The sequence below is a fragment of the Phocoena phocoena genome, chromosome 6, assembly GCF_963924675.1.
Source record: "Phocoena phocoena chromosome 6, mPhoPho1.1, whole genome shotgun sequence".
Lineage (NCBI taxonomy): Eukaryota > Metazoa > Chordata > Mammalia > Artiodactyla > Phocoenidae > Phocoena > Phocoena phocoena.
Window position 1 is genome coordinate 7,516,905 of NC_089224.1, and position 26,265 is coordinate 7,543,169.

General features: G+C 38.8%; 1 protein-coding gene across 2 annotated transcripts in view; it reads right to left on the minus strand.

Annotated features, from left to right (window-relative positions):
• Nucleotides 1-1,150: 1,150 nt before the first annotated feature.
• The window catches only part of GLRA3 (glycine receptor alpha 3), a 158,381-nt gene continuing 133,266 nt past the window's right edge, over nucleotides 1,151-26,265 (minus strand). The window contains exons 8-10 of one of the 2 annotated variants that reach the window (XM_065878823.1): nucleotides 19,624-19,767; nucleotides 17,286-17,330; nucleotides 1,151-1,429 (exon numbers count right to left, since the gene is read on the minus strand). In XM_065878823.1, coding sequence (XP_065734895.1) covers nucleotides 1,151-1,429; nucleotides 17,286-17,330; nucleotides 19,624-19,767 — 468 coding nt within the window. The remainder of the gene's footprint in view (nucleotides 1,430-17,285; nucleotides 17,331-19,623; nucleotides 19,768-26,265) is intronic. The other variant, XM_065878824.1, reaches the window with a different exon arrangement.

Here is a 26,265-nt window from a genome sequence, read left to right on the forward strand (position 1 = left end):
TCACTTTGTAGAAATGACTTATTTATATAATTTAGAATTAAAATCTTCCATCTTTACATTCAGAGCTAGGAGTTGGGACCCATATAACTTTGATGGGAAAACTGTTCTTATGAAAAAATCTTTCTAAATCCATATTTGTTTTCAGTAAATTCATTTTTATCAAAATGTAAATACTATAATTCCATTGAATTTTAAAGTCTCATTCTAAGCTAAAATATAAAAGTCTTACTGAACTTTATTCAATTATATCAAAACAGTAAACATAATTACTTACAGACAATTAAGCAACTATTAAAAATCTAACAAAACAAAGATGCTGGCTTGAATTTTTCAGTGTTTGGCAATAATTAAAATTATTAAAAAAATTAAAAATACACAGCTATAACACTTTTTAAAAACAATAATGTTTTCAGTATACCTACATTCATCCATAGAGATATAAAGTTATGAAAAGTATATTTTGTATATAATATGATCGCTTAGGCCATTAAAAAAATTTCCAAAGAGGGAAATTTAGTATTTTAAACAACTAAATTTAGCATCTAAACAACAAAGTTTTTAATTTTAATCTCCTAATTTAAATTTTTTATTCCCTAAATTGGTTCTATAGCATGTGTATGTACAATCTTCTATCATTATTGAGCGAGTTTCGCACTGACTTATCTGATTATTTTTCTATTTTGTAACTACAGTGTAAGAAAATATTTTAAAGCCTCAAACTACTGATTTTTTATCTTCAACGTTTCCCCTTTTTCCTTTTCCAAAGTTTTCTGTGCAAATTTTACTTTTGTGATATTTAATATTGAATTAAAAATCAAAGAATTCCAAAGTAGTTTTCACATGTACTATTATGTGATATATTAGATACACATTGACAGTAATACTTCCACTTGTACGATTTACTGTGAAAAAAACAGATAATCTTAAATTAATATGAAATAGAATCCCTATAATATATATATTTTTTATCCATTAAAGTACTCAACTGCCTCATGACTTTGCATAGCAAATCATAATAATACCTTTCCATATGCCACATATGACAAATGGTCATCATTTGTACACCACACACACACACACACACACAGCCCTATGGCAAAAAACCTTCCTTCTGAGTTGACAGTTTGCACACTTGCACACCCCCAGAGACTTAATCTTGTTGCTGATGAATATCCTCATGCCTAAGAATTTTATAGATAACCCAGTAGAAAATATTAAAAATCAAAAAGGCTAATGGGAAGCAGGCTCGGGAGATGGTGTCAATCTTCTTGGCCCGGTCAATGAAGACCTTCCTCATTTCATCCAGGCTCTTTGGCATTACCTGGACAGGATGGTTTGGTCCCTTTGGAGTCACACCGTCTTTTGTTTGCAGACACGGTCCCATTCCATAGGCTGTGAAACTGAATCGGCTTTCCCTTACCTCATCATCCTGTCATAAGAAAAACATTAGAAAGCACTTTAACCCTGAGAAAACCAAAATTTAAAGAGTCATGTACCAAAATGTTCATTGCAGCACTATTTACAATAGCCAGGACATGGAAGCAACCTAAGTGTCCATCGACAGATGAATGGATAAAGAAGATGTGGCACATATATACAATGGAATATTACTCAGCCATAAAAAGAAATGAAATTGAGTTATTTGTAGTGAGGTGGATGGACCTAGAGTCTGTCATACAGAGTGAAGTAAGTCAGAAAAGAGAAAAACAAATACCGTATGCTAACACATATATATGGAATCTAAGAAAAAAAAAAAAGGTCATGAAGAACCTAGGGGCAAGACGGGAATAAAGACAGAGACCTACTAGAGAATGGACTTGAGGATATGGGGAGGGGGAAGGGTAAGCTGTGACAAAGTGAGAGAGTGGCATGGACATATATATACACTACCAAATGTAAAATAGATAGCTAGTGGGAAGCAGCCACATAGCACAGGGAGATCAGCTCAGTGCTTTGTGACCACCTAGAGGGGTGGGATAGGGAGGGTGGGAGGGAGGGAGACGCAAGAAGGAAGAGATATGGGAACATATGTATCTGTATAGCTGATTCACTTTGTTATAAAGCAGGAACTAACACACCATTGTAAAGCAATTATACTCCAATAAAGATGTTAAAAAGAAAAGCACTTTAGTCATGGAATAGGGCATGTATAACAGGCATTTCAGAACGATAACTTAATCTTTATCATGATAAATGATAACATTATTATAATGAAAAGGTAAAACATATAAAGGTGAGTTGCTTTTCTTTCCTATTCAAGTTTTATTGATTTATCCTGCTGAATCATACAGACGTGTTCATTCAATGAAACACTCAAGTGTTATGTTTTAATGGAAAAATTAAATATTCTGGTATTGTCTACATATTGCTAGAATATCTAAATAAATTGAGCAAGGAAAAAATCTATTTGGATATTATATTATATATGTTCATGTACTAGATTTTTTTCACATCATGTGTTTAAATGTGTACGTATATGATGTCAAAGGGAAAATACCATGATCATAGTTTGAATTTTTCTTTTTCATGGAGGCAAACATTTTTTTTTTTTTTTTTTTGCGGTATGCGGGCCTCTCACTGTTGGGGGCCTCTCCCGTTGCGGGGCACAGGCCCCGGACGCGCAGGCTCAGCGGCCATAGCTCGTGGGCCCAGCCGCTCCGCGGCATGTGGGATCCTCCCGGACCGGGGCACGAACCCATGTCCCCTGCATCGGCAGGCGGGCTCCCAACCACTGCGCCACCAGGGAAGCCCCATGGAGGCAAACATTTTAATGCCTGTTTCCTACAATTTCATGTTACTTCATTGGGAAATACAATCTAGATCGACAACACTGCTTGGTTATTGTTATTCTCACTTGATGTTTTATACTAACCCATTTGGCATACTATCAGATGGCCAGATATTCTAGTTCATATACTATTACTTTTAAGGTACATTGGTTTTGTTGAAATTATGAAGGAAATCTGGCAGAAGTTTCATGTTAAAGAATATTATAACTTATCATGGTCCTAAAAGTATTGTTATTTTTCTCTAAAGTGTTGCAAATTGAAGAGAATTCTCCATGTATATATATGAAAAAAACAAAATTTAAAGAAAAAATTACTTAATAAAAACATGATAGGGCTTCCCTGGTGGCGTAGTGGTTGAGAGTTTGCCTGCCAATGCAGGGGACACGGGTTCTAGCCCTGCTCTGGGGAGATCCCACATGCTGTGAAGCAGCTGGGCCCATGCACCACAACTACTGAGCCTGCGTTCTAGGGCCCGCCTGCTGCAACTACTGAAGCCCGCGCACCTAGAGCCCGTGCTCCGCAACAAGAGAAGCCACCGCAGTGAGACGCCCGTGCACAACAACGAAGAGTGGCCCCTGCTCACCACAACTGGAGAAAAGCCCGCGCACAGCAACGAAGACCCAACGCAGCCAAAAATAAAACAAATAAACTTATTTTAACAAATGATAAATGAAATGTGTTCGTGATAGGAAAATATGGTATTTAATCCTTTATAATGAAATTCATTAATGAATAATTTAATGCATTTGTTTGGAATGTAACTGCAGGTAACTGCCAATTAATTGGATTTTTGCTACTAAAATTCAATGTTTAAAAGATGACATCTTAAAAAGTTGTTACAGCCCAATTTTTATGAAAGTACTCTGTGATGGTAACATAAGAGTTAAAAGTAATTAACTGGCTCAAACTCCTGAAAATTTATTTTAGGTCTGTGATAGTACAGGCCTAATGAACAGTATATTACAAAATATGAAAGCGAAAAATAGAAATTTAAATGGATTCTAAAACTGAGAGGATGATCAAAGTTGATGTAATAATGTATGAAACAGTTTTTTGGGGAATTAGGAAATAAGGCAATTATACCTGAAAAACAGAAAGATATAATTACTGGAATATATCTCAACTGTAAGATGTATAAGCAACTGGATTTTGAGGAAACAAGTCTAAAATAAAAGCTGATGATCCAAATTACATGTAACTGTTGCAGTCTTACAAAAATTGGAAATTGGTTTTCTAGTGGTCTTTAATAGGGATGTTCACTTATACTGCCAATGTTTTTAGCCACCATGGAAATGTTAAGGCTAAGTAACTGTTTTCTTTTTATTGTCTTTATCTTTATGGGGAAATAACCAATACATCACCGTATAAGTTTAAGATATACAGCATGATGGTTTGAGTTACACATATTGTGAAATGATTACCATAATAGGTTTAGTGAACATCCATCGTCTTGTATAGATACAATAAAAAGAAAAGAAAAAAATTCTCCTTGTGATGAGAACTCTTAGGGTCTACTCTCTTCACAACTTTCCACTATATCATACATGATCTATCTTACAGCAGTGCTAACTCAAGTCATCATGTTGTACATTATGTCCCTAGAACTTATTTAAAACTGGAAGTTTGTACATTTTAACCACCTTCCTCCACTGTCCATCTGTTCTGGGGAATTGAATATTTTCAGACCTTTAGAGAGCCTCCCACATACACACTTGTCTCAAAACAGAGATTTGAGATTTAAGATTTAACATACATAGTGAACAACTATATTTTCTCAGTTGGATCTTTCCAGCAAACTGTGAGTAAAGGGGTAACACCAGGCCTGGCTGTTGAGAACTGCAGAGAAAGACCTAGTTTTTCCAGCATGATTTCCTTGAAAACAGGAATGTGGAGTTTTCTCCCTTTACTGTGGCACCTGCCCTGGGGGAGCAGTTCAGTGGCCTGAAGCCTGGAGGGGCGGGGGGAAGAAGCTCTTGAGTCGCTGTTGGACCTCCCCATGAAATGAAGATGCTGTGTCTGGCGTGTCACCTGCCTCGCATCCTCCTAGAGGACCAAGTAATCTGGAGGGTCTGATTGACAGTTTGAACCTAAAACCTCAGTGGCGGTGATGGAAGGAGACCTGGCTTTCAGATCCTTTCAGACTCAATGCAGCCAAAGGTTCTGGGAGGGAGTTCTGATGAGAACGTGACCCTGACCCTCCCTGGGTTTGAGGTTGCAAAAGCTCCACAGAAAATACTGGGGATAAATCATACTGTTGGGATATGGATGACACACACATATGCCCTGTTGAACTGGCAGATGGATGATGAGTGAGATAAAACCGAAGGGAAACAGGGTCATAAAACTGAGGAGAAAGCGGCTTTGTCTCCTAGTAACCGATTAGCTTTGCGCAGCTAAAACCACTTGGGGGAAAGAGAAACCAGAGCACGTACATCAAGCAGCTTTGCAGCCTGTGCTCACGATGAAAGCACAAGTCCAGTGGGGACTTGGAGGGACACCGCACTTCGTCTTGATGTCACTCCTCTGCCACCCCAGGCAAATGACACTGGAAACGAGTGACTACAATGCAGCCCTGGCCAGTGGAAATATAATGGGAACCACCAACGAAAGCTATGTGTGTAATTTTAAATCTAAACTTTACATTAGCTACATTTAAATTAAAAGAAATAGGCAAAATTAATTTTAATACGTCCTAAATATTATTCAAACGTTGGCTCAAGTAGAAATTAAAGGAGAAATTTTGTGTTCTTTATTGCATACTAAGTCCTTGAAATCAGTGTGCACTTTACATTTATAACACCCCTCAATTCAGACTCCATATTTCTAGGGCTCAACAGCCTCATGGGGCTAGTAGACACCACACAGGACAAAGTAAATAGGAGCTGGGCCGCTTTGCTGAGAAGAACCAGCAGATATCTGGGAGGTTCACACTTGCCAGGATCTTTAGGCTAATTGACATAAGAGCTGATCATTTTTCTGCATGCTGCAGGGGAAAAACAACGTTTGATGTGAATGCGAACTCCTAACTTGCTGCAATATTGCCGTTCGGGAATTGCTGGCAGGCGTAAATTCAAGGACGCTTTTGGAGTGGGTGAAGCCTTGGGTGATGTGAATCTATGCTGAGAAGGAAAGCCGCCTGTTGTCTTTCTGCTGTGTAGTGGAACAGCCCTGAAGAAGACACAGCTCTCTTAAGGGATGTAGCAAACCTGGGCTGGCCATACAGTAATTAAAATAATAATAATAATAATGCAAAAAAAAATGAGCCTCCCCAAACCACATGCTCTGAGCTAAACTCTGATAGACACGGTGATTCGGGGAGTCCCCCAGGCCTGGGTTCCCAGGTGGCTCTCTTTCGGGGAAGGCAGGAGAGTATATACAATTCATGGACACGTTTACTCTTGCAGCTGACATGCTGGGTTTCACTGAAGGAAAAAAAAATCTGGGCCATTCAGAAGAAAGAACTTGGCCAGAGAAGACTCTATCAGCTCTCTTTAGGTGGCTTTCAAGACACAGAGTGAAAAGAGCGAAAACTGACAGGATTCCTATGAAAGACTTCCTGGCACGTTGTCGCCAGCCGGGGGGGAAGCAAATCTGTTCTAGTTCCTTCCAGCAGCTGTTTCCCTGAAGGAGCCCTGTTAAATCTGGCACTTTCATCTCGGAGTTAATCCAGTGGTGCCAATGGGAATGCAAACAAAAGGCGCTGACGCGGTGGCTGAATTGACTGCATCTGCGAAGACACAAAGAAGCCTGCCCACGAAGGCCAGGGTCTCCTTGTCCAGTTCTGAGTGGGGTCCCAGGCTGTGTGCCATGGTTAATGGAGAACGGCCAGGGGTGGTGAACACAGCTCTTTGGGATTGTGGAAGCCAGTGCACCATGAGAAGTAAGACTGCTGGGAAACGAGAAGGCGAAGTTAACAGCAATGTTAAAAAGCTGGTGGAGCAGAGAAGGAGGCAGAGTTACGCTGTGTTCGTAGGTATCATGGTTGTAGTGAAAATTGCAGATAGGAAAAGAAGAGACTAAGACGTAGCCAGTAGGCGGTATCACCTCTGGCTAAATGTATAACTGGGAAGGATGTGACTGTGGATGAAGGACCTTGCCATTTCTGGTGTGAGCCTAAATCTTGGGCTGCTGGGCCTTAGCCCAGTTGTAATTGGATGTACTAAAATGGGAGCCCTTAGAATTGCCTAAACCTTCCGCTGTAGTAACTATTAAACAGCACAAGATTCCAGGGAGGTAAAGAAAACTCAGCTCTGATTAAGGACGTGATGGCAGCAGGGGTGCTAGCCCCTCGTTAATTTTCTCTGAAATAGTCCTGATTGGACTATGATAAAAATAAGCAGGTCTTGCAGGCTGACTGCTGACTACGTGGGTTCACTAAGGAAGTCCCTACAACTGCCTCCACGAGGTGGACGTGGTAAAACCTCTCTAGGAGTTTCAGGACAGAGGAGGCTGGTATGCTTTGGTCCACTTGGCTACATCTTTCCTCTCAATCCCAATCTAAAAAAACTGCAAACAGGGCTTCCCTGGTGGCGCAGTGGTTAAGGGTCCGCCTGCCGATGCAGGGGACTCGGGTTCGTGCCTCGGTCTGGGAAGATCCCACATGCCGCGGAGCGGCTGTGCCTGTAAGCCATGGCCGCTGAGCCTGCGCGTCCGGAGCCTGTGCTCCGCAACGGGAGAGGCCACGACAGTGAGAGGCCCGCGTACCGCACACACACAAAAAAAAACCCCCCAAAAAACCCCTCAAACACAGTGAGTCTTCATGTGGGGTAGACTGTCACCTTACTCTTTGTCCCTTAAGGAAACCTGACTTCTCCAACATGTGTCACAACCTGGTTGGAAGCAGTTTGGTCCAAATCATTGTCAGACTAAGCTGGTTAATGATGAATGAGAACTTTCCTCTTGGAGGAGAAAGTCAGGCAAGGTTTGGGAAGTGTAGTAGCACACATGACTAGGTAAAGCTTAAGATTCACACTAGATGCAGCCAAGGGTCAGAGCCCAGTAACGTCAGTGAAGTTTCTGAAAATATCCTGGATCAACCACTCGAGACAATTCACAAACAGTAAAGGACACACTGCTATTCTCCTGGACCCCAGTACGAGGAAAACAGCTTGCAGCACTATTTGAAATCTGGCAGATACGTTCTGGGTTTCTGTTGGTCATGGTGTACAGAGTGACAGAAAGACAGGCTGAATTTTTTTTTTAAGGTTTTTTTTTGGATGTGGACCATTTTTAAAGTTTTTATTGAATTTGTTACAACATTGCTTCTGTTTTATGCTTTTGGTTTTTTTGGTTGCAAGACATGTGGGATCTTAACTCCCTGACCAAGGATCGAACCCACACCCCCTGCATTGGAAGGCAAAGTCTTAACCACTGGACCGCCCGGGAAGTCCCAAGACAGACTGAATTTGAAATGGGAACAAGGGCCAACTGTAAGACATCTGAGGCAGGCAATAACCCAAGCTGCCTCTCTGAGGCCTTAAAAGTCATCAACTGTAGAGGTATCTGCTACTAAAACATGCAGACTGGAGTTTCTGGGAAAAGCTCAATAATAGCACCCTAAGGTGGCTGCTAGGATTCTATACCAGAAAACGCTCTAATGCCATGAGCAGATTAACCTATTTGAATGACAGCTACTGGCATTCTCTTGGGCTCTGGTAGAGACAGTCCCTAGACTAAAGGAATCTGAAGAGTACCAGACTCTATTTAGGTCTAAGACATCTACCATGTCATGCGTGATGTCAAAATGTCATCTCCATTCAAGTTCCCTGATAAAAATGAAAATGACATATTCAGGAACAAGCTAAGAGGAGTAACTTGGGTGAAGTACCTCATATGAAAATGTATCCTTTCAACAATGGACCCATGATGGAAGCTACCCACTGAGGAAAAACAGGTCCCTTCGTTCACCAATGGAAACTCTCATATGGATGGTCAGGACTCACAGTGTACCTGCAGTGGAATGAGTAGGTAAGTCTACACAATGGGCTGATTTGAGAAGCAGTGAATATGGCAGTATCACAAGAACCGGTTCTTGATCTCAAAGCTATAGCTTTATATCTGGATATTCAGAGACTCCTGGGTCCTGGCCAGTGGCCTTGCATTATGGTCAGGCAAATGAGCCCTTAATTGGGCAGTTAAGAACATCCCAAGGGGGCTTCCCTGGTGGTGCAGTGGTTAAGAATCCTCCTGCCAATGCAAGTGACACGGGTTCAAGCCCTGGTCCGGGAAGATCTCACATGCTGTGCAGCAATTATGCCCATGCGCCACAACTTCTGAGCCTGCGCTCTAGAGCCCGCAAACCACAACTACTGAGCCTGCATGCCACAACTACTGAAACCTGTGTGCCCAGAGCCCGTGCTCCATAACAAGAGACGCCACCGCAAGGAGAAGCCTGTGCACCGCAACGAAGAGTCGCCCCCGGTCGCCACAACTAGAGAAAGCCCATGCACAGCAACAAGACCCAACACAGCCCAAAATAAATAAATTTTATATTAAAAAAAAACGAAAAAACAATTTCCTCTTGAAAAAAAGGAACATTCCAAGGTGGGAGATGCAATTCCTTATAGAAATCCCAGGGTAGAATTAATTAGGTCATGTAGTCCCCATCTAATTACCAGCTCAGAAGGGGACTACAGCGCCAAGGCACATGTCTTGGATTGGTCTTTGATGTAGTCATGGTGGTGTCCAGGCCATGCAGCAATGGACAGAACATGTCCCTCTGTTGCCCAATGAAGCCACTGATGTGGTCAGAGCTTGTCTGCAATATTAACAAGATAAAGAATTGCTTGAAAATTGCCTTTGGGTTGAATCTCCCGAGGACAAGAGCTAACACACAGCTGGCAGATAGAATGCTTAGGGTCTTTGCCCAAGCCTCTTGGAGGATTCAATGGATTTTAGCAGAAATAGATGGTCCATATTGGGCTTGTTTACACTGTAACAGAAGCCATAGCTGAAAATACTATTAATGGCTTGGAACAGGCACTTTTTTTTTTTTTTTTTTTTTTGCGGTACGCGGGCCTCTCACCGTTGTGGCCTCTCCCGTTGCGGAGCACAGGCTCCGGACGCACAGGCTCAACGGCCATGGCCCACGGGCCCAGCCGCTCCGCGGCATGTGGGATCCTCCCGGACCGGGGCACGAACCCGCGTCCCCTGCATTGGCAGGCGGACTCTCAACCACTGCGCCACCAGGGAAGCCCACAGGCACTTTTATATCAGTCTGGGCCCCTGGAATAGATCCCTTTGGAGAAAGGAACACATTTACAAATGGCTAGTATATAAAATGGCCGAAGAACACAACATAGTAAGGGCATCTCACATCCCATCAGCTCACAGAGCTGAGGTTTAAACAGAAATTGGAAGGAGCAATGAAAACATTATTACTAAAGACAGGATGACCAGGACATGAAGGGCTGGTTGGTTCACTAGATGAGTGCACAGACCACATGGGTATGAGCGACAGTAAGGGGGAACACCTTTACAGAGGTTTCTGGTTTCTGGTAGTGGAAGTGTCGGGGGATAGAGAGCAAGGCTGTGACTTAACTCTGTCCCACCTCACAGGTTTTTCTTTTGTATTACCTGATAGCATGGTTTTGGGTCCACGACTGCATTTGCACTGAAAGGATCGTTGCTACTTATGATACTGTATCTGTTTCTTTAGACTAGGAAGCCATTCATGCCCTCTGTAGGTGAGAGAACTAAGAGTCCTGTGTGCTTGAGAAGCTATAAGGCCTCGCACTTAGATGAAGACGCTTTATCTGCTCTCTCTCCTGCTTTTTATCCTACTGTAGAGCTGAGAAAATGACATATGAGATTAAAGTTTATTTCTGTCGTGCAAGTAAGTTGGCCTCCTCAAACCTGTAATCAGAGCTATGGAGTTATACTGACAAAGCCACTTTACTCTGGATATGTGTTTAAATAGAAAATGACACTTTGAACAATTTAAACTTCATCATCTTCATACAGCACTCGTCCATCATAAAAGCTGGCAACGTGTGAAATGACCACATTCTATGTACATGCAATAATGACAGTCCAGACGAGGACAATATTTCTCACACTGTGGTCCACTCAGCAGCTGTCTCAGAACCGCTGGGAGGGACTGCTGAGATCCAGTTTTCTGGATCTCAGTTGCGGAGATTTGTACTCATTAACATTTAGGTTGTCCCAGTAATCTGCATTTCCAAGCTCTCTAGGTGATCATAACGCACAATTTGTGGAAACAAAAATTTCCAAGAGGCACAATGCAGCTCTCCGAGTTAGCCTGAATCCATGGTGATATAACATTTTTTGAACACCTCTAACACTTTCTAATTTAAATTTTAAGTGGCAGCTTATGAAAATATACTCTGTAGTGACTTCTGTGTTAGTATGGAGGTATTATTTTATTTTTTAATAATTCCTGTTTTTAAGTAAGGCTGTTTCTAGGAGAGGCTATCTATAAGGCTATTAATATGACCTGTATCTCTACTCATTTTTAAATTTATGACAGACCTAGGAATACTTTAGGAATAGACTTTGGACAATTACATTATATAATATGACTTGGTGCAGTATTGTTTTTTCAAAAGCATCTGGAATATGATTTCACTAACAAATGTATCGCCAGTGGCTTTCCTGTTAATTTTGGAGGTGAAAAAATAGAAACTTTAATTTTAAGTAAAAATATTTCCCTTATTAAAATGTCTCATTCAAATATTTATTTCCTGGCAAAGGTAATAGAAAGCAAGATGTTGAAGGATTCTTGTTCTAAAAAATGAAAATAAATTGGGCATCTGCATTATTTTTTTAAAATGTCTGTGCTATAGGAAATAGTTTTCAACTATTTTATATAGTCACACAAATATATTCGATGGTCCAAATTTAAAATCTGACTCAAGATTGACATTGAAAATGCAAATGTTTTTATCGTAGTTAAGCAATTCCATGGCTTCATCATTTATTGCCAGGGGTCTGGATAGTTCCAGTTATTTAATTCTCAGATTCTTGGTTTCTTATTCTAGGAAAAGATGATTATAGCACTACATAGCAGATTTTTTTAGGGTGAGAAAAATACATACAACCCCCGATAATTGTTGGTATTGTATTATCAATATTTTGTTTGTTATAATTGTATTATTATAGATGTCACATAATACACAATGTGAAAGAAAAATACAGCTGAAACAATTTTACCATTAGATATTGTAAATCTACAGAAACTAAGCGAGCACTAAAGTTCTGTATAAAATAGACCTACCAATTGCCGACTCCCCAGATGGCCTCACACTTGTAGACTTTTCACTAAAAATTAACTGACAGCATAAAACTAGGAGGATCACTTGGCTGCCTCACTGTCTTACTGTTGTGATGGATGGGCTTTGCTCTACAACTGCTGGGATTCTTGCAAATCTAATTCCTGCAATCAAGGAGGCTTTAGTGTTGTTAGTATGTTCCATGAAACAGCACAGGTATTTGGGGTGAGCCCATGAGATGAGGCACATGGAGTCATCTTATTTCTTAAGCAACAGGATCTCAGCTCTACTGGACCAGACTCCAGTCGCTACCCCGGAGACAAGATGAGGGAAGCAAGGACCCCTGAACTCCAAAACGATCTTATAATTTTTTTTAAATGACTGGACTTTGGGGATCTTTTTGAAGGGCTACACTTAAAATAATAATTTTAAGCATGAATGAAGTTTTTCTATTAGCTCATCATTAATAATAGATTGCTATACTAGAAGGTGCATTAAATTATTTTATGACTCAACTAATTTCTCTGTTTTGTAAAACTCAGTCATAAAATTATCCCGTGTTTATATATGTTCAGAGGTGCAGTGATATTCTTTATTCCAATTAACACTCAAATATTTTTTTGAGATAATTCAATTTTCTGGTGAGGTCTTTAGCTTGGGTTTCTAATGGACTAAAGGCCACAAAAGCAAGGTTTAGACAAACATCTAAAACTTTTGACTCAGACACTATATGTTAGCCAATGTTCAACGTTCATAAAATTAAGCCACTTTGCAACTTAAAATACAGACAATAATAAAGATTAAATAGAATGAATTAAAATAAACCAAAGAACGTGGCTGATTAAAAAAGTAAAATTGAAGAAATAGCTTCATTTACCCACAAGTCAATCCTCTTATGCTTCAAGCAAGTTAGAAGGGTAGGCAATAAAAAATATAAAAAGCCATTTTGTTAGTGTATAATTCTTTCTACAGGAGGACCTGTTTTCACTAAATATGGAAGTGAGAAAAATGTTTCAGTAATTAAGCAACAATACCATATTGTGAAACATTCTAAGTGCTTTTCACTTTAGAGAATTATGCCAAAGACTAACTCATGTAACATGCATATTATAACTAGAATTATTACAGAAAGAAAGCCCAAGGGTAAATATAGTCATTCAGTTGAATTGCTTCATCTTTATCATCAAACATAATAAACTAACATATATATGAAACAAGAATTAATTTCCTATCCTCTTAGTCTTCAAAAATAACAATAACAAAAAATATTATTTGTTGCAGGCTTGGTGAAAGCATGAAGATTGCTAGTGAGCGGTGACAAAATATTAATTATATAAAACAGCATAAGTGATGATTAATTATGTGAATTGCTATGAGATACAACAGCACTAAATATGTTACTTTCATCCTAATGTTTTTTCCCCACTGGATACCTTTGAGATGTTCTTATACAATCAAGATGCTAAGTAAATTATCCCAAAGGTTTTTTTGTTTAAATAATTTTCTGTAACTTTTCATTGTCAAGTAGGAAAATGACAAAGGAAGGAAAAGTGAATTGCTATTAATTCCCATTTATATGATTTCAAAGTGTGTAGATTTTGAAAAAATTATTAATAAACAAAACAATGGCTTGGTTTTGTTGAGAAAAAATCAACATCACTTAGAAAATTCTAAGGTAAGATGAAGTATGTGAATGAATTAAGTTATTGTTCTGAAATAAGTATCAGCTTAAAGTAAAACCCTCAGTTTAGACAACTATATACATTTCTATATCACTTAAAAATGGAAGGCTTAAAAAATATAACTATATATGAGGTTAAAAATACTTTAGACTTGCAAGTCTATTGTCAATATAAAATTCCTTGAACTCCCAGGGGAACCTTGCATTTCTTATAGATGACATGAATTAATTATGAATTAGCCAAGTTTATGCTTGGCATATTGAATTTAGATTCAGAATGGTTTGGAGATTATTGAATGGTAAAATGTAAGCTTAAAAAGATGAATATTTTAGATGAAATATTATGAAAATGTAATAAATACATACATTTTGGGGAATTGCTGAGAAGTCAATGAAATATTTTTTTTAAATCTGTACATCTATTTCTATTTAATGTGCTAGATTCTTTCATTGCCAACTCATAATTATGGGGCAAAATAAGATACTATATTACAGTGGACAGCATATATAAAAAGCAGTGTATCTTTTTTAGTCAACTTTGTGATGGAAGTCACTAAAGTGTCACTAAATTAAGTAGAGATTATATTACTTTATTGAATATTATTTCCCTAAAGAGATATTTCAGAGGGGATATAGTTCTAAGAAATAGTTGTGTTTAACATAAACTCAAAATATTTGTTGGCAGGAAATAAGTAAATTCTCACAATTTTTGTTTTACTTGAGAAAATGAAGTTTCTAACCCCTGTGTATCAGAGTCGCTCATATAGAATTTACTTTGAAATTATTGAGAACCTACTTTTTTCTCAGGTATGTATCAAAGAAATTTGTAGGAAGTACTTACCTACTGAAAGAATATCTTCTACTCTAGAATATAGCATAAACTGACCTCAAATGGAAACTTTATTGAATAATTTAGTGTATATGGGTACCATGTTGCTTCCAAGCATGGAGCCTCATCCCTTCAACCAAAATAGTACACGTATATATTTGCATTTGTCCTAAGACTGTAGAGCTGACAAAAGGTTCAAGGCAGAAAAATCAATTATTTGTTATTCTTAAACGTTACCTTGAGTTATTTTTGAAGTAAGATAGGATATAAATACACACATAAATGGAAGTTTTTGTACTGATAGTCAAAATGCAGTCAATTATTTAAAAAAGATAACTATCACGCCTAACAAAATACAAACTTGGTAATTATTTTTTGAATCTAGAACTAGTGGTCCATTCTTATTTCATTTGTGTACACAAATAATAATTAATGTACAGTAATAAGTAGGAAGATAGAGGTACTAGAACACCGTGTGTATGTGTTTTCACTCAGCAAACCATTGCAGTATTCTACTGCAGTGCAGAAGCTGCATGAAATGCATTAAAGCAATCCCATATCATCCATATTGCTCAACAAATAGCATATGTTCGGAAATATTTTGAAGACTTTATAACCCTCCAGGACTCAAGTAATGATATCATACACGGGAAGAGCAACTTCCAACCAAAATACTTTCATATCATGCATGCACCCACACACACACAGCCCCGGGGATAAGCATTTATGACAAGGTGCAGCGGTGGGTGATCAGCACGCAGCAGGCTACGACAGTGTGGGGTGGGGAAATTTGGATACAAGAGTGAATGTGCATCCTTTCACAGCATATAAAAGGTTCCCTGGTACCTTCACAGAGGAAAAAGTAAGGTGTAAAACATTGTATACAATGCCTAAGCCAATGCTGAACCAACTTAAAACTTTCCTTGGAATACCATGTACATCAGTGTACAGCCCTCTGTTGTGATCAAGCTTTCTCTAAGGGGGTGATTTTATTTATTGCCCCTTTTGCCAAACTAAAGTACTAAGAAGAACTCATGCAAGTCAGTACTCATGAAAAAGGGCGTGGCATCCACCTTGAGCCTCCTTTTCATTATATTGATTTAAAGATTTTGATTGCTCAGACCATTTCTAAGCAAAGTGCATAGTTTAAAAAAAAAAATGAGGAATTCATTCAGCCCAGAAGGCTATTAGGTTGACAAAAATCGTTTTCAAAGAGTGAAAATGATCAACCCCAAATTTGCATGATGATTAGAATATTATAAAACTAAATGGCGTGCACAGATTTCTAATCAATGTATTTGCATTTATTGTATTTTAGAGTGTGTTTGCATTTTAAGCGATATTGTAAAAAACCATACTGTTTCTTTTTTAAAAAATAAGTATTTATTGACTGTTAGTGAAGGAAATCTGATTTTTTTCATCAGAGCTCTTTTTGCATTGTTTTGTAAGGCAATATTTAATTGAATACATGTATTTTATACTAATGCTACTATATGTATGAACTGTTTAGTTACCGAAAATTTAAATATGTACCTTTCCCAAAGAGGCTACTATGGGCTATTATGCAAATTCAAGGCAATTAATTTTTTAAAAATTACCGTTAGGATAATCAAGTAAAAGTAATTGGATCATGTGAATTTTTTTTCCACCAGGGATGAAAACTGAAGAAGTAGCTAGCTATATTGGGAACAACTATGCAATTTTAGTAGAAAAGAAAAATAGTTCAGTGATTATTTAACTAAGGTGTGTAGTAGAATCTTCTGGGGAGGTTTTTTTGTTTTGTTTTTTTTGATATGGAGCTTTTTTTTTTTTTTGAAAGTCTTTATTGAATTTGTTACAATATTGCTTCTGTCTTATGTTTTGTTTTTTTTTGGCCATGAGGCATGGGGGATCTTAGGTCCCTGACCAGGGATCAAACCCGCACCCCCTGCATTGGAAGGCGCAGTCTTAACCACTGAACGGACCTCCAGGGAAGTCCCTGGGGAGGTATTTTAAAATACACTGTATCCCAGAAATTTTTAATTTAGTAGACTGGACTGTTTGTATATGATTTCCCAAGCTAAATTCTTGGCTTTTGGTATGTTTAAAATTTAATCACTGAGTGCTATATTATGGACCTCCAAGTCAAGCTACTGATACGCTCTACTGTAGATTACATTTCTAAATATTTAGCCATTATAATTGGACATGTGTCCTTGTGACCTATTTTTAATCGAACATTTCCGAGGATGCTATCAAAACCAAAATCATTCATTTACTCTAAAGAACCTCAACATGCTTTAACATTAAGAGAGGATGCTTAAGATACACAGGCCGGACAAAGCATTTTATTTTTGCCTTATTTTTAGGTCTCTATTTTCTGGCAAGAGGGGCTGTTTTCAGAACTTATTTATATAAATAAATTTCCCATTTATTTTGAAACTAATTTTGTCAAGGCATATGATTATTTCTTCTATGGAGACTATTATAAGATACATGTGATATTTCTGTTTAATATATATTTTAAAATCATTTCGACCAGTTTGGTTAATAGGATGAAAGACAATATCTCAATATCTTTTGATTGAGTGAGGGAAGACAAAGGGAATTGTTAGAAAAAGAGAGTATCCTTAGCTGAAGGGGGTTGGCGGTTGTTCAGCTTTCAGCGTGCAAGGGGCTGTGTTTCCCCACCAAACACTGCCTGAGTGCACAGTGTGCTGTCTGCATTTTTACCAATGACCACATTCCTCTACTTAGAGTTAAGAAAGTGAATTTACCGTGTCTGAGAAACGGTAAAACTTCTCCAATGCAAAAGCTTCTGTCTGTGGGAAGGTAAAGTGGACCAAAAGGGATTGAGAAACCAGAGATAGATGATTAAAGTCATAGATGATTAAATATAATTACACAATTGGTTTTAATTGCATAGATCATCTTAACATACATATGTATCAATTAATAGATTTTCACATATGCAAGGTATCCACCCCTCAAAGTAGGAAGTGAACTTAAAAAAAAAAAAACACTGGATTTTTTTTCCTGCACTAAATGTTAATTACAATATTTGCTCCCTGAATATTTCAAATAGTGATTAGAAAATAATCAGGTGTAACTATTTTTGCATTTTGATACTTTTCTAGAGTGCCAATCACTAGAAACATTAATCTTGCTGTCTTTCTGTGAGCCAAAGAATAAGGGGTGTCAAATATTTTTATCCCAATACACTTACGGGTGGTAAAATTGGATAAAGAGCTGCTTTGGTAAGGATTTTTTTTTTTTTTAAGGAGAAATCAGAATTGAGTATCTAAACTTGCAGCCTGTTATGTTATCCATTAGCTACTCTGACTGCTGGATGTGTAATGGGTGCAGAAAATGTCTGAGCTCTCAGACCTCCCTTTGGACACCACATGTGAACGACTTCCCATTTCTGGTGTTTGCAGCACGTGGCTGATACATCCTACATGTAGGAAGGAGAAAAAAGGTACAGAAATGAAAAATAAATGTAAAAAAGTGAACGAAAATTAGAGGGGGATATAAGTGTTGCTTTACTTCTGATTCATGTTAGAAGGAAAAAATAGTCTTAATCAGTCATTAATGGGAAAAAAAGACAACAGCTTCACCCTGTGATACAGAATGCTTTGTCCTGTTACGGTGCTTCAGCTGTGCCAGGTATCACATGAAAGAGAGGAGCAAATGGGCAGTAAGGGAGGGAAAGAGAAGAGGAAGGAGAGAGAGGGAGGGTTGGGCAGAGTGAGAAAAGTATAAGGAAACCAGCAGACTGGGAGAGGTGGGGGGCAGGAGATAAAGAAAAGTTAATCTCTCCATGAAAATATATGTTAATGTATAAATGATGTGCTTTAATATTTATAAAAATTTGATCAAATGCAAGCCCTGGCATTGTTTCTTCTGTCCACCGTGTTACCCAGAGTATTGCAATGCTGAAACTCCTTCCATGCTACAGTGAATTGGGGTATTTATTGGAGCAGGTGATGATACTAGGGAGTCAATTAGACATGATTGGATAAGTTACTGCCTTAGAATATGTTTAATACTGAGTAGGCTTAGCACTGGGAGATCATGGCTTAGAGCTTCTTAAAAAAATTTATAAAATATATAAATCACAGTCAGTCATTCAGAAACCATAAGAAATTCCTTAAAAAATTAAATCGTTAAAAATGCACACTACATATAAACCAGACTATTAATTTTAAGAGTTGAGAATGTTTTGACTTAAATATTACAGTATTTTGGATTCTGGCCACAATTTCTCCTGTAATATACAACTTTGATATTTCTCTTGATTAAGAGACCATTTGCTTTCAAAATGTCAGCTGGCACATCCACATTAAAAGTAAACTCAAAGATATGCTGGTTGATAGAGACTCTCCCTTGCAGAAAAGGAAAGGGGCTAATTGAAATTATGTAAATATAAAGAGAGATGACATTACAAGTCTTAATAGAGGTGAACAACTACCATCCTGTACTTACAAATCCAATTAGGAGATTACTTCTACAATTTCATGTGGTCTCCCAATGACGCTCTAAATAAAATTTCTTCTGGGTTTGACTTATCAAGTGATAGCAAGGCAAAAATACACCTTATTGTGTTTCGAGTGGGGATTCAGAAGAAATGTCTTAAAAGCATAAAAGTATACATAAAAAGGAGACCACAGAGTTTTACATCAGCATCATAGTATTAGTAAATAGGTGATATTTGATGGAAACAATTAAAGGAATTAGTTCGAAAAAAGGTACAATTTTAATAGCTATATTTGTTGACTTATGTCAAGTAAAACCATCAGAAACACTGCAACCTTGCAAATAAGAAATGATAGATTTTGTTAGTGGAAGCAAATAATGGTGTCCTTCCAGGACATACATTAGAAAGAAGTTGATAAAACTCTCATGTCACCAGATCTGCTGTGCATAGTTCGATGTTACCATTTTCTCCCTGAGGCTATTTTTGACAATGTAAGTTTCAGCTGGACAAAACCAAAGGGACATCATTTCATTTAGTCCCTGTCCCCATTTCCTCTCTGTACCTCCCTATTAAATATCCCAAATTCACTTTCCAGGGAGAATTGTATCCCAGAGAACTTAATGCATTTAATCGCCTACCCTATTCTTTCTCTTTCGTCGAAATCTCAGAAGTTCTTTATGTTGTCTCGATACAAAATTGACAGCTGCATACTCCAGTAGTGCTGAAAACACGAAAAGGAGACACACTGCCATCCAAATGTCAATAGCTTTGACATACGAAACCTAGCCAGGAAAGAAACAGTGAGAAAATTGACTTGTCACTTCCATTGAGCACAATAATGAATTATACTATTTATATACCAGCTTGGGGAAAAAAAGCAATGAAGTAACATTTCTTTTTTTTTTACTTAAAACATTTTTTCTACTTAAAAATTTTTCAGAAATTAATTCTGCAAGTTTTATGTTTTAGTCATACATTAAAATGTGTATTTTTTCCTAATAAGTTTTTTCAAATGAAGCGCTAGACCAAATGTATGATGAAAGAAAATAAGATGAAATGTAATTTTACCTTCAGGGTAGAATAGTATCATGCTTGGTAAGTGTGCAGTAACATTGAAATATACCTATAGGGTAGCAGAATGCTTGAAAAAGTATGAATATTGAAACATAGATAATGCTGTTGAACTTGTAGCTCCTTATTTTCTTCATGAAAAATGTTTTTTATTTTGAAATAATTTTAACCCTACAGACACTTTGCAAGAACAGTAAAAAGAACTCCCAAGTTCTGCAGTTGTTAACATTAAGTTACATTTCTCTCCCTCCCTCCCTCCTTCCCTCCCTCTCTCTCTCTCATCTCCATCTTTATATGCTTTTCTGCCTGAATTATTTGAGTGTAATATGCAGACATGATGCCCTGAACGTTATGTGTTTTTTCTAAAAAAAAAAAAGGACACTCTCCTACATACACCCAGTTAACCCTTCAGGTCTCACGCTAAACTTCACCCAAATCTGGTTCAGAATCCCAGGAAACCTGTGCTTACCTGAACACATTGCATTGTAATTGCTTGTTTCTTGTTCTCTTTCTGTTTAGAGTGTGAAGTCTCTGAGGACACATGGCATCTGTTTTGTTCTCCACCACAGTGTTGTTTGACCCATGTGTGAGTGAATGGGCAGATAAATGAAGGTGTAAAATGTCAAAACTTGGGGAAAAGTGAGCCATAGGTGATGATTCATATGGAAATTCACTTTCTGGAGTGACACTCTGGTAATACCTTGGAATGAATTGATTTTCTTTTCAAAAGAGGTGTCAACTTACACCACATCCAATGGTGTCAACTTCCATGTGAAATATGCCAACAAAGGGACCCTCTGTGTCTCCTCCTGCATCTTTTTTTTCTAACACCTTTATTGGAGTATAATTGCTTTACATTGTTGTGTTAGTTGCTGCTATATAACAAAATGAATCAGCTATACATGTACCTATATCCCCATATCCCCTCCCTCTTGTGTCTTCCTCCCACCCTCCCTAACCCACCCCTTTAGGTGGTCACAAAGCACTGAGCTGATCTCCCTGTGCTATGCGGCTGCTTCCCACTAGCTATCGATTTTACATTTGGTAGTGTATATATGTTCATGCCACTCTCTCACTTCGTCCCAGCTTACCTTTACCCCTCCCCGTATCCTCAAGTCCATTCTCTACGTCTGCGTCTTTATTCCTGTCCTGCCCCTAGGTTCTTCAGAACTTTTTTTTTTTTTCAGATTCCATATATATGTGTTAGCCAACGGTATTTGTTTTCCTCTTTCTGACTTACGTTACTCTGTATGACAGACTCTAGGTCCATCCACCTCACTACAAATAACTCAATTTCATTTCTTTTTATGACTGAGTAATATTCCATTGCATATATGTGCCACATGTTTATCCATTCATCTGTCAATGCTCTGGCTATTGTAAACAGAGCTGCAATGAACACTGGGGTACATGACTCTTTTTGAATTATGGTTTTCTCAGGGTATATGCCCAGAAGTGGGATTTCTGGGTCATATGGTAGGTCTATTTTTAGTTTTTTTAGGAACCTCCATACTGTTCCCCATAATGGCTATATCAATTTACATTCCCACCAACAGGGTGAGAGGGTTCCCTTTTCTCCACACCCTCTCCAGCATTTATTGTTTGTGGATTTTTTAATGATGCCCATTCTCACCAGTGTGAGGTGATACCTCATTGTAGTTTTGATTTGCATTTCTCTAACGATTAGTGATGTTGAGCATCCTTTCATGTGTTTGTTGGCAGTCTGTATATCTTCTTTGGAGAAATGTCTATTTAGGTCTTCTACCCAGTTTTGGATTGGGTTGTTTGTTTTTTTTGATATTGAGCTGCATGAGCTGCTTGTATATTCTGCAGATTAATTCTTTGTCAGTTGCTTCATTGGCAAATATTTTCTCCCATTCTGAGGATTGTCTTTTCATCTTGTCTATGGTTTTCTTTGCTGTGCAAAAGCTTTTAAGCTTCATTAGGTCCCATTTGTTTATTTTTGTTTTTATTTCCATTTCTCTAGGAGGAGGGTCAAAAAGGATCTTGCTGTGATTTATGTCATAGAGTGTTCTGCCTATATTTTGCTCTAAGAGTTTTATAGTGTCCAGCCTTACATTTAGGTCTTTAATCCATTTTGAGTTTAGTTTTGTGTATGGTGTTAGGGAGTGTTCTAATTTCATTCTTTTACATATAGGTGTCCAATTTTCCCAGCACCACTTATTGAAGAGGCTGTCTTTTCTCCATTGTATACTCTTGCCTCTTTTTATCAAAGATATGGTGACCTAATGTGCGTGGGTTTATCGCTGGGCTTTCTATCCTGTTCCATTGATCTGTATTTCTGTTTTTGTGCCAGTACCACACTGTCTTGATTACTGTAGCTTTGTAGTATAGTCTGAAGTCAGGGAGCCTGATTCCTCCAGCTCCGTTTTTCTTTCTCAAGATTGCCTTGCGTTTTCAGGATCTTTTGTATTCCCATACAAATTGTGAAATTTTTTGTTCTAGTTCTGTGAAAAATGCCATTGGTAGTTTGATAGGGAATGTATTGAATTTGTAGATTGCTTGGGTAGTATAGTCATTTTCACAATGTTGATTCTTCCAATCCAAGAACATGTTATATCTCTCCATCTGTTTGTATCATCTTTAATTTCTTTAATCAGTGTCTTATAGTTTTCTGCATACAGGTCTTTTGTCTCCTTAGGTAGGTTTATTCCTAGGCATTTTATTCTTTTTGTTGCAGTGGTAAATGGGAGTGTTTCCTTAATTTCTCTTTCAGATTTTTCATAGGAATGCAAGAGATTTCTGTGCATTAATTTTGTATCCTGCTACTTTACCAATTTCATTGATTAGCTCTAGTATTTTTCTGGTAGCATCTTTAGGATTCTCTATGTATAGTATCATATCCTCTGCAGAAAGTGACAGCTTTACTTCTCCTTTTCCGATTTGGATTCCTTTTATTTCCTTTTCTTCTCTGATTGCTGTGGCTAAAACTTCCAAAGCTGTGTTGAATAAGAGTGGTGAGAGTGGGCAACTTTGTCTTGTTCCTGATTTTAGTGGAAATGGTTTCAGTTTTTCACCATTGAGAATGATGTTGGCTGTGGGTTTGTCATATATGGCCTCTATTACGTTGAGGTAAGTTCCCTCTATGCCTACTTTCCAGAGAGTTTTTAATCATAAATTGGTGTTGAATTTTGTTGAAAGCTTTTTCTGCATTTATTGAGATGATCATATTGTTTTTCTCCTTCAATTTGTTAATATGGTGTATCACGTTGATTGATTTGCATATATTGAAGAATCCTTGCATCCCTGGGATAAACCCCACTTGATCATGGTGTATGATCCTTTTAATGTACTGCTGGATTCTGTTTGCTAGTATTCTGTTGAGGATTTTTGCATCTATGTTCATCAGTGATATTGGCCTGTAGTTTTCTTTTTTGGTAACACCTTTGTCTGATTTTGGAATTAGGGTAATGGTGGCCTCATAGAATGAGTTTGGGAGTGTTCCTCACTCTGCTATATTTTGGAAAAGTTTGAGAAGGATAGGTGTTAGCTCTTCTCTAAATGTTTGATAGAATTCGCCTGTGAAGCCATCTGGTGCTGGGCATTTGTTTGTTGGAAGATTTTTATTCACAGTTTCAATTTCAGTGCTTGTGATTGGTCTGTGTATATTTTCTATTTCATCCTGGTTCAGTCTTAGAAGGTTGTGCTTTTCTATGAATTTGTCCATTTTGGATATCTTTATTATCATTACTCTGAATTCTTTTTCAGGTAGACTGCCTATTTCCTCTTCATTTGTTTGGTCTGGTGGGTTTTTACCTTGCTCCTTCATCTGCTGTGTGTTTCTCTGTCTTCTAATTTTCCCTACCTTACTGTGTTTGGGGTCTCCTTTTCGCAGGCTGCAGGTTCGTAGTTCCCGTTGTTTTTGGTGTCTGCTCCCAGTAGGTAAGGTTGGTTCAGTGGGTTGTGTAGGCTTCCTGGCAGAGGGGACGGGTGCCTGTGTTCTGGTGGATGAGGCTGGATCTTGTCTTTCTCTTGGGCAGCACTGTGTCCGGGGTGTCTGTGAACTTAGTATGATTTTAGGCAGCCTCTCTGCTAATGGGTGGGGTTGTGTTCCTGTCTTGCTAGTTGTTTGGCATAGGGTGTCCATCACTGTAGCTTGCTGGTTGTTGAGTGGAGCTGGGTCTTAGCGTTGAGACGGAGACCTCTGGGAGAGCTCTTGCTGATTGATAATACATGGGGCCAGGAGGTCTCTGGTGGACCAATGTCCTGAACTCGGCTCTCCCACCTCAGAGGCTCAGGCCTGACACCCGGCCGGATCATCAAGACCTTGTCAGCCACATGGCTGGCATGCCTTCAGAGTTGGAGAAGCTGGCCTGCAGTGGCTGTCCGGCGCTGCACATTAGAATCACCTGCTTCTTCCTTGTTTTGCCCCAAAGGCAGTGTTCCACAGAGAAAAAGATTAGCCTTGAAAATAGTCACAGCTCTGTGATGGCTTCTTTTTTTCCCCTTTGTGCTTAGTCAGGTTTCACTTGCTCACAGGGGGCCATGTGCAGAGGCCTTGCACCCAGCTCTTCTGACTGGAGTTACTAGTACGGAATGGCTGCTGCCAACACCTCAGCTCAGGCGGGCCATGTCAGTCCTCCTGCATCTTAAGTGTGATTTCTACTGATCAGAATGACCTCTACTGGGCAAAGAGATGTAGGCCTTCAATTTATTCTAGTGCTGTGCTGAGTGCCCAGCTCTTTGTAAAGTGTAGATTTAAATCTCATGAGCTCTGCAATTATGTCAGAAATTTCTGGTTGCCCTCAAATACATACAGTCCTGGAAGATATAATACAGCTTTCAAAGGCACAGTCTCAAGCTACACCCTTCCTGGAAGAATATAACTCATAGAGTGTGTGTGCATTTTTTAACAACCTGGATCTATAATAACATGACCAAAGAGATTAAATCAGATATTTAACTTCCAAATGAACCTGATGACTGTTTTCAATGACAATAGATCTATGCAAACATCATCTGTGCAGCCAACCTTCTGCTGCCTGTGATCCGTACCTGAGCGTTGAGCCTGAAAAGTCTATTTTCCTCATCCTCTCCTGACTCCCATCACCAACTTCAACTCTCTTTCTCCTCCATCGTCTCTGCCCCTCCGCGGACAGCAATCACAGGCCCTGGGAAGTTTGGAACTCTAGCGCTAATAACTTCAAAATAAAGCAGCAGTTCCTAGGCCGACACGTTCACGATGTATTCACAACACACGACTCACTCCCTCTGTGACTCAGAATATCACCTTCTTTCCACCCGCTGTCACCTCTGTCCTTTGGGGCAGTCTCACTCTAAGCCAGCCCATCCCTCTGGACCACCTTGCTGAAGTCCCATTGTCCACCGTGCTGTTGGAACCCTGACTCTATTTTAAGCAACCATCTCTCCTCAGTGTGACTCCTTGGACATATGAGTATGAGAAAATGAAACCTGAATATCTGCTAATTAGACGCACCAGGCAGGAAGACTGTTGTCTTGGAAACCAATCCAAAGCCACGTGTGGAAGACCACCTCCTTCTCTCAAAGCATGCTCTTCCTGTGGCTCCTTGACCCACATTCTCCGGGTTTCTTCCCTCCACCCCACCCCACTTGGCTCTGCGGGCCTTTCCTCTCCTTCCTGAGATCCTCAGAGACATGGCCTGTGCCCCTTCTATTCTCACACTGACACTTCTCACTTCTAGCCCTTACCTGTTTCCATGGATTCAGTTCCTCCTCTGTGCTCAGGGCCTGCAAATCTCCATTTCCTGACTGAACCCCTCTCTAACCACGTTCTTACCTGACAGTACCTTTTGGATGGCACACGTACCTCAGACTTAATCTGACTTAAAAAGAAGCTGTGAATCCCTACCAGACTCAGCCAAATGAACAGCAAACACACACAACGGCCACTTCCTCCTGGTGAAAAGGCGGTATGCTGTTCGTGGCTGTTCACCTCCAAATCTAGGATTCTCTCATATCAAAGACCCAAGCCTGGGAATCCTACCTTTTTGCTATTTCTCAAATGTATCATTTTCTGTCCTCTCCTACTGCCATCGCACTGATCTCCACCACAATAACCTGTTTCGCAGTTTCTCCTAGTGCTGAAGTTACAGAGATGAGGAAGACAGACAAGACACATCTTTAATTGAACCTACATTCAAGTGGGGGAAAACATACAGTAAAAAATAATCACATAAATAAAGATAATTTAAGAGAACTGCAAGAAT